Genomic DNA, 15,558 nt, shown 5'->3' with positions numbered 1-15,558 from the left:
AAACATTAATGCGCAGTTTACACTCTCAGGAACTTCTCTGCACCTTTATGAGAACGGGGCAGCTGTAGTAGAGAGCATGGAAACCACTGTTCTGATTGTTTCAAAGAAAGTTCACCTCGTTCATATTGTAGTTGAAATAAACATTCTGCATATTTTCTTTGATGGGGTAAGTTCATCCTTTTTCTCTGATTAACAACAGTATTTCGAATAATGTTGGAGAAGGTAATGACACAAATAATTTGACTCTTAGCTCTTTCCACCACTTAGATCTACCAATAGATGAATACTTAGATTAAAAAGAAAATTAAGAAAATATTGTATATATTGTAAATATTGTTCAATTCTTTTAATACCCTTACTTTAATACCCTACTTGGCTGTGCATTATAAGCATATTGTAAAACAGAAGGCATATGTATGGGACAAGGCTCAGAACTTGGATTACCTAGAGGGAAAACCTTCTCTCCCATCGTATATGAAGCAATCTTTGCCTCTTGTTTTGACAATCCCTTATCTGGTCTTGTTCAGTGAGCAAAGGCTAAAATACTTTGGCCTGAGGTTAAGGTTTAACCTCTTACCTGTCTTGGCTGTACTGGGCCCTAGATGGAGAATCCCCAGGTCAGAACGCTTATGCAGAGCATGTGGTAGTGAACAGGAGTCTATGAGACATGTACTTACTGTGGTGACCTGGAATGAGATAAGTGACCAAGCGAAATCAAGTTTGTTGTTACAAACCTTTATTAAACATAACATGTAATCCTATCTATCCCTAAAACTAGAGGTGGTCTCCCTACCTCAAGAAAACTAAAACTTGGGCCAGCCAGGAAGTCCATTGTGCCTAAACAAAACGTAGCATCCTGTTCAAAACTCCTATTCTATCCCTGTCACAAACACAAATAATAAAGCTAGTCGAAGAGTTCTTATCCCAACCTAGGAAAATGAAACGTTTCTCCTGGTTAACAGTCTCTCCAAATTTAGGTTTCACCAAGTTACAAAAATGTCATAGGACTAGGAGAGTGGCTCCCTTCTCTTAGTTTACACCCAGTTTTCAACAGTTTTGCCTTGATTTACTTTCATTTTAGATTCTTCATCAATTCTCTAAGTTCTCTCCACTGACTTTGAATCATCTCCAGTTGAAAACTGTCCTTCAACTTTCCCCCACTGGGACTAGGGAGAGACTCCCTGAGCTACCCTTGACTCTTCAAAGTTTTACCAATATCCTTCAAACTGCCCCCACCGGGATGTGGAAGAAGCTCCCAGGGTCCTTCTTGACTCGTCAATACCACAAACGTATGGAACTGACCAGGGAATTGCCTCCCAAATTGATGTACTATCTTCTTGTTTCCCCTTATCAGGTTTTCCCCGCCCCCTGCCAGACGTATTACTGTTCCTGTTACCTTCTCTCAGGGAACTCATCACAAATTCGTTCGTTCTCCTTCTTCTGCTCTCCATCAGCGCGCATGGCTTCACGGTCCGTTACCGTTGGTGGTCTGAGCACAAGTTTTGGACTAGACGGTCCACACGTTACAGGTTGCGCAACCACCACAGTTCCTAGTACGTCCCTTGTAATCACATACGCAGCTCCACAGTGAGCTAATGTTGGCAGTCTCAGCATAGTTCTTGGACACACAGTCCACCCACCACAGTTCACACCACTACCACACTGACTATCAGCTTTAAGGTTGTCAACTCTCAGCCAACTGGTGAGACGCTTTCCTGGCATCCCTCGGTTTGTTCTCACTTCTCCACACTGCTGCTTTGATACAGCCTTCGATCGCCCGGTTTCCAACTCGCCGGCTTTTTGGTGGCCCTCTAGCCCACCGACTTCTCCTTCTGGATGTCGCTCTCCTTGTCCTTCTTTACTGTTTGGCTTAAGCAGCTGAGACTGCCCAGCGTAACATCAGTTTGATTGACAACAGCTCGTCGAACCCTCTTCATGCTTGACTGTAGCATTCTAGGGTTCTTCTTCGTTCCAGTACCTATCATAGTGAGACGGTCTGACACATCACCGTAACACATAGTCTCAGACTTTATCATATGTAAGGAAGGGTTGGGTGTTATTACCCTGTGGGGTTGGAAGATAAAAAGGGGTCATGTCCCAGATTCACATCCTTGTAACTAGAAGGGGAGTTCCCCGCCACCATGCGATCCGCCTGCATGTTACCACCCCTAGGGGTACTATTGGTTAGCGGCCTCACCTCCCAAACATCATGGAAAGGGGCTCCCCTATGGCGAGAAGTGACATCCTATGGAGGATCGCCACATAACCCAATGTTGATCCCTGGAGAAGATATTTCTTAGGGGATATAGGTCCTTTGTGTCAGACCCTCAAGCATTACAGGAGATCTATTCTGGTTGTACGTTTTTGGCATGACTTCTAGGGTGCTAACTCAAGCTACATATGATATATGAGGATGTATTGAAGAGTATTTTGGCTCAAGGTTGATAATAAATAGACAGTAGTTCCTTTTTCATAGTTTTTTAGAATCCTCAATATTAAGTTAATGCGATGTTTGTATCTAGATGGCCTAACAACTATTGGATGGTAAGGGCAAAGATTGATTGATGGAAGAAATGTATAAGAAGAAATTGTCATTTATAATTTTGACTATCATATATTTTGCATTTATATCAGAACTGTGTTTTATTACATTCTGATGTATTTCATAGGAAAAGTGTTGCTGGTCATCCTGATCACCTTGTGATTACATGTGAAATTTTGACAAAAATGTGACATTTCTTAACGGTTTATACATTTAAAAAGTGTTTACGGTTTCCTTTTGTAAACCAATTAACACAAAAATGATACAAAGCTATGAGTAGTTAAAGAAAGATTGCTGAGCTGAGTCACATTTGCTATTCCACATACTCCCAAACAATACATTCAAGTCAACTGTTTAGAAATTCAATAGGTTCTCACCAACTTATCCAGAGAAAGGGGTGCAAGTAACTGGGCTTGGCATAAATAAGCTCTTCCAAGAAACTGGTTTGAATGAGCTTCCACTTTGAAATACATCTGCAGGCAGTCTTGGCTTATTTCCAGATCTCCCATCTAAAATAAAATAACACGTATGAGTATTGTCCATTAGCAAACATAGGCGATTTAGGAGTGTGAATTATCCAAGAAAGGAAAGACGATTTAATTTCAGTTCAATCAGACAAAAGCAGCAGTCTTATAGTTCTGACGGTCATGTTCTGCCTAAACTGGATAAGGTGATGGCGTGGTTCCCTATTGCAATATAGCGATCGGATGTTTCAGTAGTTAATTTGCTTGATTGTAGTCATACTGAAAAGTTGAAATGTAGCCATCAGATAAAAGTCCATGAAGTAATCGCCACACAACTTGAATTGCAGATCTGTAATACTACAGCTTCAACAGAGTACAGCAAAAAAGGTAAGCATGCAGAGTGAACATCTGGTTCAATTCCGTGTAAAGGGGCTCATGCTGAGCAAAACAAAAAGACTTTTAGTTAAGAAAATATGAACGTTCCCTGCGCACTTTACTTTTCATTCAAATCCTACTTTATCAGAGGAGAGGAAAGTGGGTATTAAATCTTGGTTGTTGGAAAGTTTTGTTAGGGATACATCGATAATCCATTGGAATTTGCATTAAAATCATCTTATTCTGTAATGCTCTTGTTTGATAAAAAATGCTAATGTACAGTTAAAAAACTAAAAAAAATAAGTCACACAAAGCGACAACATCTCTTAAGTACGAGACAGACGTGTTAAATAAACTTTAATGGCCCGATTATTTACCAGCAATCCTCATTATGTAGAGTCCCCTCTTCTTGAATAAGTGTGAGCCACTCACAGAAACCAGCACCTGCATTGCCTCCTAAGAAAAGACAACTTTTCACCCTCCCCACACTGGGGAAAAAGTGGCGTTACCTTCTCAGAAAATAACTGTAGGATAACTAGTAGTACAACCAACTCCACAAGATCTCTTATACGAGGGGTGGTCGTGAGTTGGACTGTGGTGAGGTAGAGTTGGAGTAATGACTATTACCATTATGAAGCCTAGGCATTACTCGTTCGTTCTTCCTTCTCGTCCCGGTTCTTAGTAACATAACAATATAACAAGTATTGCATGAAATATTGCATCCGCCATGCCAAGGGGAGCCATATTCAAAACCGCTATATAGTTAATTTACGCAAGAAACAAAAAAGTCAGTGAGCTATTGTGCCCAATACAGCAGACAGAAATAAGGATTCTGGGTCATCTACAGTCAAATCATATTATTCAAAAATGGTGTTGCCGGAGGTCAAGTTGATGGCCCAGATTATAGATGCACCTTTGAGAGAGCCCAACTGGGTGCCATGCTTCTTGATGATCCGCCATGAAGGGCCTTAGGAAGAGGAAGCATAGCAATCGCAGAGAGCGGGATCATAGTGGATCAAATCGACCAAGTCATGGTAGGAGTTGTTGGTTTCTCAACTATATGAACAGGACCAAATGCTATGAATAGACAGCCAGAGGACCATACCCTTAAGGTTCATTCCAACTGGGCCATAACCAGGGCTCAAGATAAGAATTTGAGGTAAGAACATTTGACTCCCAATTTTGGGAAGTTTGGAGAAAAAATAATTATAGACCGTACAAATCTCTTTCCCCAATGGCATAATGTTGGGACAGTAAACAAAGTATGGCAACTCCTTCAAGTGAAAATAAGCATTTTTGGATAACTTATTTAGTTTTATTCTTCTCTTCATATAAATCACAATTCTACAAACACAATGCAAGCAGAGTAATCACAGTTTTTCATCCATTTATCTGCCTACCCATCCTGCACTCCCCTCCCTCATTAGTTTGTGTGTCGAATCCAGGGAATTTGTTCCTTTTCCACAAGAGAGCCATGCCCTTTGGGACCAGGGAGGTGAGCCTGCTCTGCCAGACACCCCCTAGGGAAAAGCGCAAGTGGGATCTCACGGTGGGGGGTGGGGGGAAATCCACCCCCCCTTAGGGGACAAGCAATCTCCAAGCAAAGTGGTTATCACAGTTCCCTTTAACTCAGAATCCCAAGTATTTGTTGCACATATGGGAGTTGAGCAGCACCCTAATGTGCAGGACTGGCTTGGTTCCTGACCCACTGCTCTTAATGCCCAGATCTGAAACACCAATACTATCTCCTCTCACATTCCACAAAGGAGTTTTAAAAGCCCTGGACCCATGCAGAAGTGGAGCGAGCCAGTCTGAGGGTGATAAACAGAAGCCTGCACTGAAGCACAGAGGAGGGCACATCCCCCTTCCAGGAGGAGCCTGGAGGCAGGACCACACAGAACATGATGGGTGGAGGAATCCCGGTGCCCAGTTGTCCAATTGTCCTGACGTCAAAGTCCTCTCAGTCACAGGCAGGAGGAACCGAGAGAAGAGACCCAACGCTAAGACGTTGGAGTCACGGTTCCATAGCGAACTGAGAAGCTGCCTTCCCCGCCGAGCATCCCGCAGAACAACAGGCAGAGTGTAAGATATGGGAGAAAAGCAGTGAGGCACCCAGAAAGTCAATGAAGGGATGACTGAGAATTCCCCATGAAGGGGTGAAGGCAACCAGAGAATCAGATGGCCTCAGAGGCCAGACAGCCCACAAGGGTCTGACTGCGAGAATACCTCACAAGGTGGTAAAAGCTTCTAGAGAATCAGAAAGCCAGAGAAGCAAGCCAGCCATCCATCGAGGGGCTGACCCAGACAATAGCCAACGAGGGTCTGACTCAGAAATTAATACAGAAGGTGATAGAGGCCATATGATAACCATATGATGACCAGGCGACTTGGGAGGTCAGAAAGCCTATGATGGGCTGTGTCACAGAATATCTCTCAATGAGAATGCCTTGTTCAGATGACCTGGATGGCTGTATAGTCCAGGCAAGACTACAAGAAGTGAAAAGCCAGAGGAGCTTAAAAAGACCCGGTAGAGGTGAACAAGAGACTAAATATAAAATCAGAATAATCAGGAATCATCAATATTGTTGTTGCAAAGAATTAACACATTTAGAGAATCAGCTACTCCAATATGGAGATGAACTTTGTGAACTGATCAGAATGCTTAAATGGCAGTCCTGAGCAACCTTCTTCTAAGAAGAGGGGCAGACTTAAAGGACCCAACTTTGAACTAACAGCGAGAGACAGAGACGGAGAGGGAGAGGGAGAGGGAGAGAGAACCAAAGATACAATTGGATGGGGTCGGAAACCAGCCACCAGAAGCTAGGTACAGTGGCAGCAAACCTACTTAGGCAGAGACACCAATCCTGGTAGCAACAAAGTAAAATGAGTCGACAGCGCTTGCACAGATTAATTCCTATAGGAAGAAAGGCCGCAGGTTCCTGAAGTGTGTGGGTATGTTGCCTAATACTGAACAGTCCAATAGCAAAATCAAGACAGATACAGTGACACTGCGCCAAATGTTCCAAAGTTACATGCTTAATTGCATGCTATTTATTGGATGTGCACTAATCAAATTGTTGTGTTTTGGATTACATGCATATGACAATTTTTGCTTTCTCTATGTTTTACCACATCAATGGTTAATATATACATGTATTTGTATTTGACATCTATGATTTTTTTTGGGGGGAAATTTTATTTTCATTTTAATTATAACAAAACAGGAAATTACAAAAAAAAATCATAACAAAAACTATATACATAATTATAAAACATATAGATACAACCCTCCCTCATAGTTACCTGGTTCACATCATACAACCTGCCATTGTCAGATTCAATACAATGTCAGAAATGTACCCCAAATATTCATAAACAGCCCATTATGGCCTTGTTTTCTATATATACATTGTTCCACATCTGCTAGATCAAGCATTTCTTTCAACCAGTCCTCCTCCTTTAAAGTAACATCGGATTTCCAATTCCTAAGGATTAATTTCTTTACCATCATGGCACCCCTAAATAACCACTTCTTTTGGCATTGAGTGAGCCAGTCTAAGGTATTATCATTTCCCAATATTAATGTTTCAAAATCAAAACCAATTGATTCATCCAAGACCCTCTCCAAGATCACACCAATTTCACTCCAAAATCGATGCACCTTCCCGCAATCCCACATCATGTGTTCCAGCCTACCTGTTTCATGAGCACAAGCCCAACACTCTGAGCCATCCTTCAAACCTCACTTCCATAATCTATCAGGTGTCCAATAAACCCTGTTTAATATCTTTATTTGTCTCGTTCTCTCAGTCAAACCCAAGGAACAAAATTTGACATTTGTACACATCCTTGTCCATGTCTCCACTGTAATGTCAGAGCCAATTCTTTGACTCCATTCATCTCTGAGCTGAGCATTGTCTTTATATGCATTCACTATTAGTTTGTAAACCCGACTAGCTAAACCATCTTCACCTACCAATGACTTTCGTAAAAAAATCCAGATTTAACCTTGTCTGGAAATTAATCTCACCAACCGCAATCTTCAATTTCTTGTAATCTGAAAACCTGAAATTTTCTCAAGCATTCATCCATCTCCCCTCCTTAAATAGATCATCAATCCAACTCACACCACCCAAAAACCATTGTGCCCAGAATAGCATTTTATTTCCTAATCTAATAGAAGGATTCATCCATAATGATGCACCAGGATCTTTGTATGCATCGAAACCCAACAAACCGTTCACTTTCTTCCGGGAGTTTCTCAGACAGACAGTTAATGGGTCCTTCACACTTCTCGCTCTTGATTCTCTAGTCAGCAAGGCTCTAGGCAACAGAGGACCATTATAACTCGCTTCCGCCATAGCCCATTCAACAGGTATCAATGCCAAGAATCCAACCATAAAGTCACAAATAAAGGCAAGGTGATAGGCTCTAAAGTTTGGCACTCCTAGTCCACCTTTCTCCAGAGGTAATTGTAGTTTCCATAAACATAATCTAGGTGGTTTCTTGTCCCATAGAAAACCTTGAATAAGCTTGTCCAATTCCTTCCAGTACTCAGCATCAATGTTTAGTGCGATCATACTCAAGATATAATTGATCCTAAGGGCCGATACCATCTTTAAAGCGTTAACCTTCCCCCATAGTAAAAGATTTAATAAACCCCAACGCTCCAGATCAGTTTGAAAATTCTTACAAAGTGCAGTCATGTTCACCTACACCAAATCACTGATCTTTGGAGTAATCCAGATACCAAGATACATCATTTTATCTGGACACCATCTAAACCCCAGACCAGTCACATATTGTTTATTATTACAGCAAGATACCAGGGGCATCACCTCCGACTTTGTCCAGTTTACTTTATAGCCGGAGAAGGTTTGAAACAATCTCAAAACTTCCATTAGAGTTGGTAGTGAATGTTCCAAGTCTCGGAGAACCAGAAGAATGTCATCAGCAAATAACCACAATTTTTGTTGCCTCCCCCAACACGACAATATATAGGGGTCATCTCTAATCAAAGCCGCACGGGGCTCGATTGCAATAACAAACAGTAATGGGGAAGGAGGACACCCCTGTCTTGTCCCTCTTTCCAGTTTAAAAGTAGCCGAGCGTCTACCGTTAGTATTGACATCAGCTGTTGGATCTGAATATAGTAGCTTAATCCATGACCTGTATTTTACCCCGAATCCCATTTTTTCAAGGACTATTAAATGATTGTGCATATATCAATGTTTACTAATTGCTTATGGACATATGTATAATCGCCCCTTTTTGCCTCATTTGCTCTGTACTTGGGTTTTGATGATTCATGTCTTATGTACAACCAACTGCTTTGCACGATATCTATCCTATATCACTAATCAGCCTCAGATGAAGAGCGCTTTGCTCGAAACACGCGTCAGGCTGACTTTCTACACAACAAATAGCATGCAATTAAGCATCTAACTTTGGAACATTTGGCGCAGTGTCACTTTATCGGTCTTGATTCTACTTAGGCAGAGATTATGGGCCTGATTCACAGAGTGTTTTCCAATGGGATTGCGCCATTTTAAAAACACTTCTGTGAATTGGGTGATTTGTTGTTTAGTTTATTAGTGTTAGGGATAGAGCATAGGATAGAATAGGTTTGGATGGAGGATATCATTTCCTTGAGACTTCTGACTAGCACCAGTGTTTTGCTTTCTTTAAAGTTAGAGAAACCCATCATCATAGCTATGGGGGTAGTTGAGGCCTGCTTTCCTTTAATACAACTTGTTGACCCCCGTCTTCTTGATCATCACCCATATCTGACATTTGTTTCTAATACATTGCACCTTGAAACGTGGTTCTCTCGCCAATTTTTTCTCCTGTTCACTGTGTGATCTTGAGTGTTCTGTTCCTCATCAGTTAGCAAAAGTATTCATCTCAGATTTGTTGGGCATGAGCATTTGCATTCAGAACCAAACATAAAATGGATAAAAAGGGGCCCAAATCTCATTGAATTTCTCAAATGGTTCTATTACTCTTTCATGAGGTTTCTCGATGGGTACAATTTTACATAGTCTCTTAAGCCACACATTTACTGATGGGTTTGTCCGTTTTGGAAAACGACATAATGGCCAGTTTAGCTTCTAAAAGCAGTTTTGAAAGAGTTCGAGAAAAATGTGGTTTGCTCCTCTTCTCAAACGGTTCCCAAGACAATGTGAAGTGGTTTTAATCCCCATGATATTCCACTTATATCTTTAATTACTGATCTAACTTCCCTCTGAAATGATCAGAGATTGGGGCATTCCCATATAATGTGGCTTAAAGTTCCCGTCATTCCACAATCTCGCCAGAATATATCCTTTTTCCAGGACACATGGCATGCAATCTATCAGGTGTGTAATATCACGTATGTACATTGCATTTCTATGTGGAGTGTGCATTCCAACATTTACCAGGTACTTCTATTTTGTTCCACTTTTCATCTGAAATAGAGCATTTCAATTCATTCTGCCACTTTGTTCCGATAAACGAGGTTTCAGAGCATTTAACACCACTTAATATCCCATTTCATTTCCCAAATAGCTGCTTTATTCCCCTCGCCTGTTGTATACAGGTCGCTAAACTGGTTATTGATATGGATGCCTTCTTTCTGGTAATCAGATGTAGTGCCCAATGTCTAAACTTTGTATATCTGAATCTTTCCGTTTCATCAAATCCAAGGTAATCTTTACATTACCTGAAGGATTTGATAACCCCCTTTGTGAACAGGTCTTCTAATTTCCTACCCCCACCAGTGGCCACTTATTAAAGCCCATATATAGGCTATTCGAGATAAAAATCCCTGTTTCAATGAATTGGTGTGAATGGTGCTAAAAATAGGATTAATGTTGTCATTTGCGCACTGTATCTGAAGCTCCTATCGTTACTCGTCATTTGGTTTATATAGAGATTTTCTGGTCTTTTATCACTCTTCAGCCATGGCTGCTTCCACATATGTTGTGTGTTCTACAGAAAAACAATGTTTCTCATGCATCTACTATTTGTATCAGTGCAGCTAAGTAGTATTTTAAAATGTAGGGGCATGCTAAGCCTCCCTGTTTTTAGGAGCCATTGTTATTTTCTTACTGATCCTAGCTTTCACATTAGCCCATATGAATGTAAGATATTTTTTTGTAAATTCTTAAGAGTCTCTTTTGGTTTCTTAAGTGGTGCATTCTGAAATACATAGAAAAGAAGCATTTTAATCATACACGCGATGTTCACATCACAAAGCACTATAGTAGAGATCCTCTTTTCGGAAGGTACTGCTCAGGTTATGCACGCTAGTATGTAAATGGTTCCTCCCCAGTACAGCAGTTAGTGCATACAAATAGTTCCTAGTACCCAGCCTGGTGCTGGAGTATTTCAAAGTTAAAGGTTTTGCATAAGAAATAGTATTCAGGAAATGTGTGGAAAATATATGTGGTCAGTGATCTGCCAACACAGTTTCCAGAGACGGTTTACACCAAGACTAGACATGGTCAGTGTAAATGGGTGTCTGGATTCAAAGATGAATCATCATGTGTAGAGCTTTCCTTTGAAGTAACATGGAAGGCTACAATGGGACAGATTCCACTTTTTGGGCGGCTGCCAAAATGTTTGGAAGGATGCAGGCCAAGATCGTGGCTTGCTAGAATTGGAAGTAAAAGCGAGGCTCTACTATGACTAACTTGTAGAAGAACTGAGATTGGAAGAGGCCAAACAATGGATGTTTCAAACCTGAAGGAAGTGGACTTCCAGTTAAACAAAGTTCACATAAGAAATGTGGAAGTGCAACAAGCAACAGAGTAATTTTCTTCTGTTGGTCTCTTGCTCATCACTTTTATACAGATGATACTCTGCTCTTCCTTTCTTTTATCTCATTCTCCCCTTCTATTCATTCGATCGTCTCTTCCTGCCTTCTTGCTATTCAGTCCTGTATGACGGCTCATTATCTACATTTAAATCCCTCTAAGTTATTTTCTTTCTTGCCTGCACTATTCCTCCACCCATGACTCCTCCAATCTCCTTCCCCCCTTCCTCTCTCCTCCTCTAGCCGAAATCTTGGCATCATTCTTGACCCCTCTTTATAGCTCTCCTCCCACATCTCTGCTGTTGATCAGCCCTGACATCATTCTTAATAGTGGTGCGATTCAAAATCCTTTCTAGACCTCAACAACAATGCTCATAGCACCAGCACAGAGACATGTTGAAACCCTAAAGAGAGCTCAAAGACATGCAGCTCCCCAAGCCCAGTTGGTGCTTCCCGTCCTGCTGTGGTGCCACACCCAGGAGTGTTCTCATTCTTATTACTTCACCTCTGGACTTATTCTACACCCCGACCGCTATCGCAAGTAATTTTCCAACAAACCAAAACATTTTGCAACATATCCCAGCTTCAGCGAACATTATCTGTAGCCTTAAGAGAGCCCATAGTCTGACGACATAACTATTAGTTGATCCCGACACAATAGGAAATAAAATATGGGCACAAAAGAACAAGACCATGTATGCACTAACTGGGACACGCTGTCTGGCAGCTCCAGTCAGAATCTGCCACAGAACCTGAACCAAAATGTAACAGCATTTGACAATTTCTGAGAAGGAATGCAAAAGCCCCTGGTGTTTGGGTATCTCAATGCTTGATTGCTCCCCCAAAGGGACACAAAGAGTTTGAGCCACAGTGGTCCTGCTACCGCATGTGGCTATGGAGGAGTATATTTTTCACAAGGGGGATGTGACAAACTTAGTGTAAGAACCTGGAATGACAGGGCTATTTGGTAGCTCCCAAAAACACTACACTCCGTCATCTACTGCTTAAGCTACTATGCTGTGGCCTCAGTAACCCTGAATTGCTGTTGTGATGGAAGTGCAGTAGTCCTACTGCAGGGCACCCAGAGTCCGGGTAATCCCTACAACCAGCCATGACCCCCCTCTGTTGATCCCAACGGTTAGGAGATAAAAGAAAATTCTAGACAGATATTTCGAACTTTCAACAAGGAATTTTACGACACAAAGAGATTAGCTACATTTAAGAGCTAAACATCTGGAAGGATATCTCAGAGTTAAGCACTCATCTCCGATATGAGTGTCCAATTTACAGTTACACATTAAAATCTGGACATAGGAAACTAAGCCCTCTATTGTTTTTAGTTCAATATGTTTGTTATCAATTAAATTGGGTCAATAACTATACCTAGAATTACAGTACTTAGAAGCAGGATGAATCTGACTTTAGACACGATATAAAAACGTGATATTAGATTTTTTTAAACTTGTTTTCATGATGCTCCTTTTATTTCATGTTGGCAGTGGAGCTGCTTTGCATTTCAGCGGCCTCGCACTCTGCCTGAGACCTATGCTTGATGCTACCAAGTAGTCATTCATACATAATTTGTGAATATTTTGATGGTAAAAAAATGTAATTGGCCAACCCACTGCTACATGCAATTAATTCCCACACACCCTTCTTGACAGCTTCTTCTGAAGTTACATCAACTGAGGAAGCCTATCACAGAATCCTAATCGGTTATGCATGCAAATATGGTGAAGCCACTGCAGCAGATGTAGCCCTAATTCTGAACTCTGAACAGCAAAGTTTGCAAATCGTATACAGAGAAGTCCAGGTACAAACACACCAAAGTGTTCGGATTCTCTAAAACAGGATTCCTGGATCAAGGTTCCCAGACATTCAGAAGGAACTCACGAGTGAGGGCTTGTTTCAGCTCATGTTCGAGCAATCGTTTCACCAACAATTACACAAGAGAAACCTTTATTAAAAGATTACTAGAAAGGCAAACATTCATCCATTTGCACGGTAGTATCATGTTATTTCGTTGTGGGATTTGAACATAATTGTGCCATCAAGAAGTCCTAAAAAGAAAATTAAGAACACAAAAAATATGTGAAATAAATCCCAAGCGTGGGGCAGAATCTGGTGCCGCCACTCAAAATTTCAAATGCTACTTTTGTCGAGTGGATTCTACATAGATAAGAGGCTACACAGGTCATGACAGTTAACCAGCTTTTCTTCAACATGATTTTAGCAATTCCCAGCTAAAAAAATGTAAACAGTTTTTTACCTGAAGAGCCTGCTCTGCACATAGGATGTACAAATCCGAGCTGAAGCTATCCGAGGAATCAATGGCCGATTTTTCTGTGCTAGCTTCCTTCAATGATTTGTAAGCCTGTTTTAATGAATAAGTTCCTTAAAAAAATAAACAGAGCTAATTAAAAATAGCGAATACTTCTGATGACAAAGTACCAAATAAGAAGAAAGATGTTTGGGTGAGCAGAGGGATTAATTCATCTTTTATAACATGCTTAATACCATAGTCCAGGCTCTAAGCACAGGACCAGGGTTCATAACCTGTGTTGCTCTGCGTTGTCCTGCTTCCAAGACAAAAGCGTTGCCCTGAGCTATCCTCCCAGCCCAAGGGATGCACGGGACAAGATACAAAAAGAATTCAGGTAACCAGATAATACATTATGCATATTACCATGACTATTATTTACAAAGCTACTTGTTTACATTGTCATTTACAAATGCCCACAGCATCGGAGCTACAATATAAACATACGGATTGATCAGCCAAACATGAGCGTTATGTATGGAACTCTAACATATAGACTTTCTGCATTTGGTAAATCAACAAATTATATAATAATAATAACAATGCAGTAAAGTAGGGATTTAGATCTCTTCAGCTAGGAGTCATTTTTACATTGCCCCCCAAATACGTCCACTTCTTATGCTTCACCCCATTCCATGATGTATAAAATTGTTTGCTCCTTTTAATTTCTTCTTACTTCAAAAAGAAATCCTATTTAGTTCCCATCTGAAGACGGATTGTACCAAACTGGAGTCAGGTGGCGTTGACCAGAGCTGTTGTGTCACAATAATAGGATATGATATTTTATTTATAGCGCGCCCATACACAAGTGTTTCAAAGTGCAATGAGGCAAGGGAGGAGTACAAGGGAGGACAAGACAACAATCTTAAAAGGCCCAGTGACATTGGGATCGTGCAAGTGGAGGGGAGAGGGAAGGGGGGAAGGGGAGGATTGGAAAGTGCTGAACACGGGATCAAAACAAACAAGTAGTGTGGCCAGCAGGTGGCAAGTGCAAGAGTTAAGCGAAGACAACAGGTGTCTGATAAGTGCAGGTAAGGGGACTGTAGGGTTACAGATACAGACCAGAGTGGAAGGGTTGCCAGGAGGCAATGCGGGTATGCAGCTGGGTGGACAGGGACCTGAGCCCCAATGCAGAGGGTAATAGCTTTTCAGAGGCAAGCAAATGTTCTGTTCAAAGTGAATTATGCAGAGGTTATCCAGTGGATAGGGCCATGAAATGATGTTCAATGTTTTTTCACGTATATGCTCAGGAAGGGAGTAGTTTCTTACCTGTAACTCCATTTCTCCAGCGTTTTGGACTTGAAAGTTAGACAGAAACCTCTTTGGTGCTTCTTTGTTGTATTGCTCTGCAGCATAGAAGGTCACCTAGAACGTTTTATTTATCTAATCAGCATCTCCGAGTACATTTCCACCCAATACCTCCTAGCATGAACAGCCTTTACATTTGAGTGGTTCCGTCTGAACTAGTAAATTGATTGCTTTCTAACCTCTTTCCCAGTATGCTACCCATGTTCTCAGTAGGGCGAATTTTGCCTTTCTGGTATGTTGCAGATTGAGATCCTACATCAAGGTCAGGGGTTGTTCTGCAAGCTGTGACTTTGTAGAGTTCATCTTGAAGCATGCAGTTCACAAATTCCTAACTCAGAAAGGATGGCCGACAAGGATGTAGTGCGAGTATGAAGCATTAACAGAAAGTCGTCCACAAACATGGCCAATTTCAATTCAGAAAGCCCAGTTTCTTTGCACTCTTTTTAGCAAAGCGCTCCATAGCTAATGCAAGGAGCAATGGAAGACAGGAAATCTATGCCTCATCTTTCTACCAAGGGTGAAACTCTAAGGAAGATTATTTCTAACTTTAATTCTGGAACTGGGATTACAGTAGGATTGCAAACATTTCCAAATTCTAATGTCTTCATGTTTTCTTTATCAAGCAACAAAAGGTCAGAGGACGCCTTAGTGAAACTCTTGTCTTCATCCAATAAATGAATCACTTTCCGAATATTACCAATGGCCTGGTGAACAGAAATGAAATCTGCTTGATCGGAAAGAATACATTTGA

At 41.1% G+C, this 15,558-nt stretch overlaps 1 protein-coding gene across 3 annotated transcripts in view; it reads right to left on the bottom strand.

The window, feature by feature from the left end:
* Window positions 1-15,558, bottom strand: part of CFAP46 (cilia and flagella associated protein 46) — a 2,698,259-nt gene that overhangs the window by 2,568,422 nt on the left and 114,279 nt on the right. For all 3 annotated transcript variants that reach the window (XM_069611407.1, XM_069611408.1, XM_069611409.1), the window contains exons 3-4: window positions 13,449-13,573; window positions 2,920-3,051 (exon numbers count right to left, since the gene is read on the bottom strand). In XM_069611407.1, the coding sequence (XP_069467508.1) occupies window positions 2,920-3,051; window positions 13,449-13,573 (257 nt within the window). The remainder of the gene's footprint in view (window positions 1-2,919; window positions 3,052-13,448; window positions 13,574-15,558) is intronic.

Source organism: Ambystoma mexicanum, chromosome 8 (assembly GCF_040938575.1).
Source record: "Ambystoma mexicanum isolate Mex_15411 chromosome 8, UKY_AmexF1_1, whole genome shotgun sequence".
Taxonomy (NCBI): domain Eukaryota; kingdom Metazoa; phylum Chordata; class Amphibia; order Caudata; family Ambystomatidae; genus Ambystoma; species Ambystoma mexicanum.
Note: the sequence above shows the minus strand (reverse complement) of the source record. Positions and strands in the feature narration are given on the sequence as shown.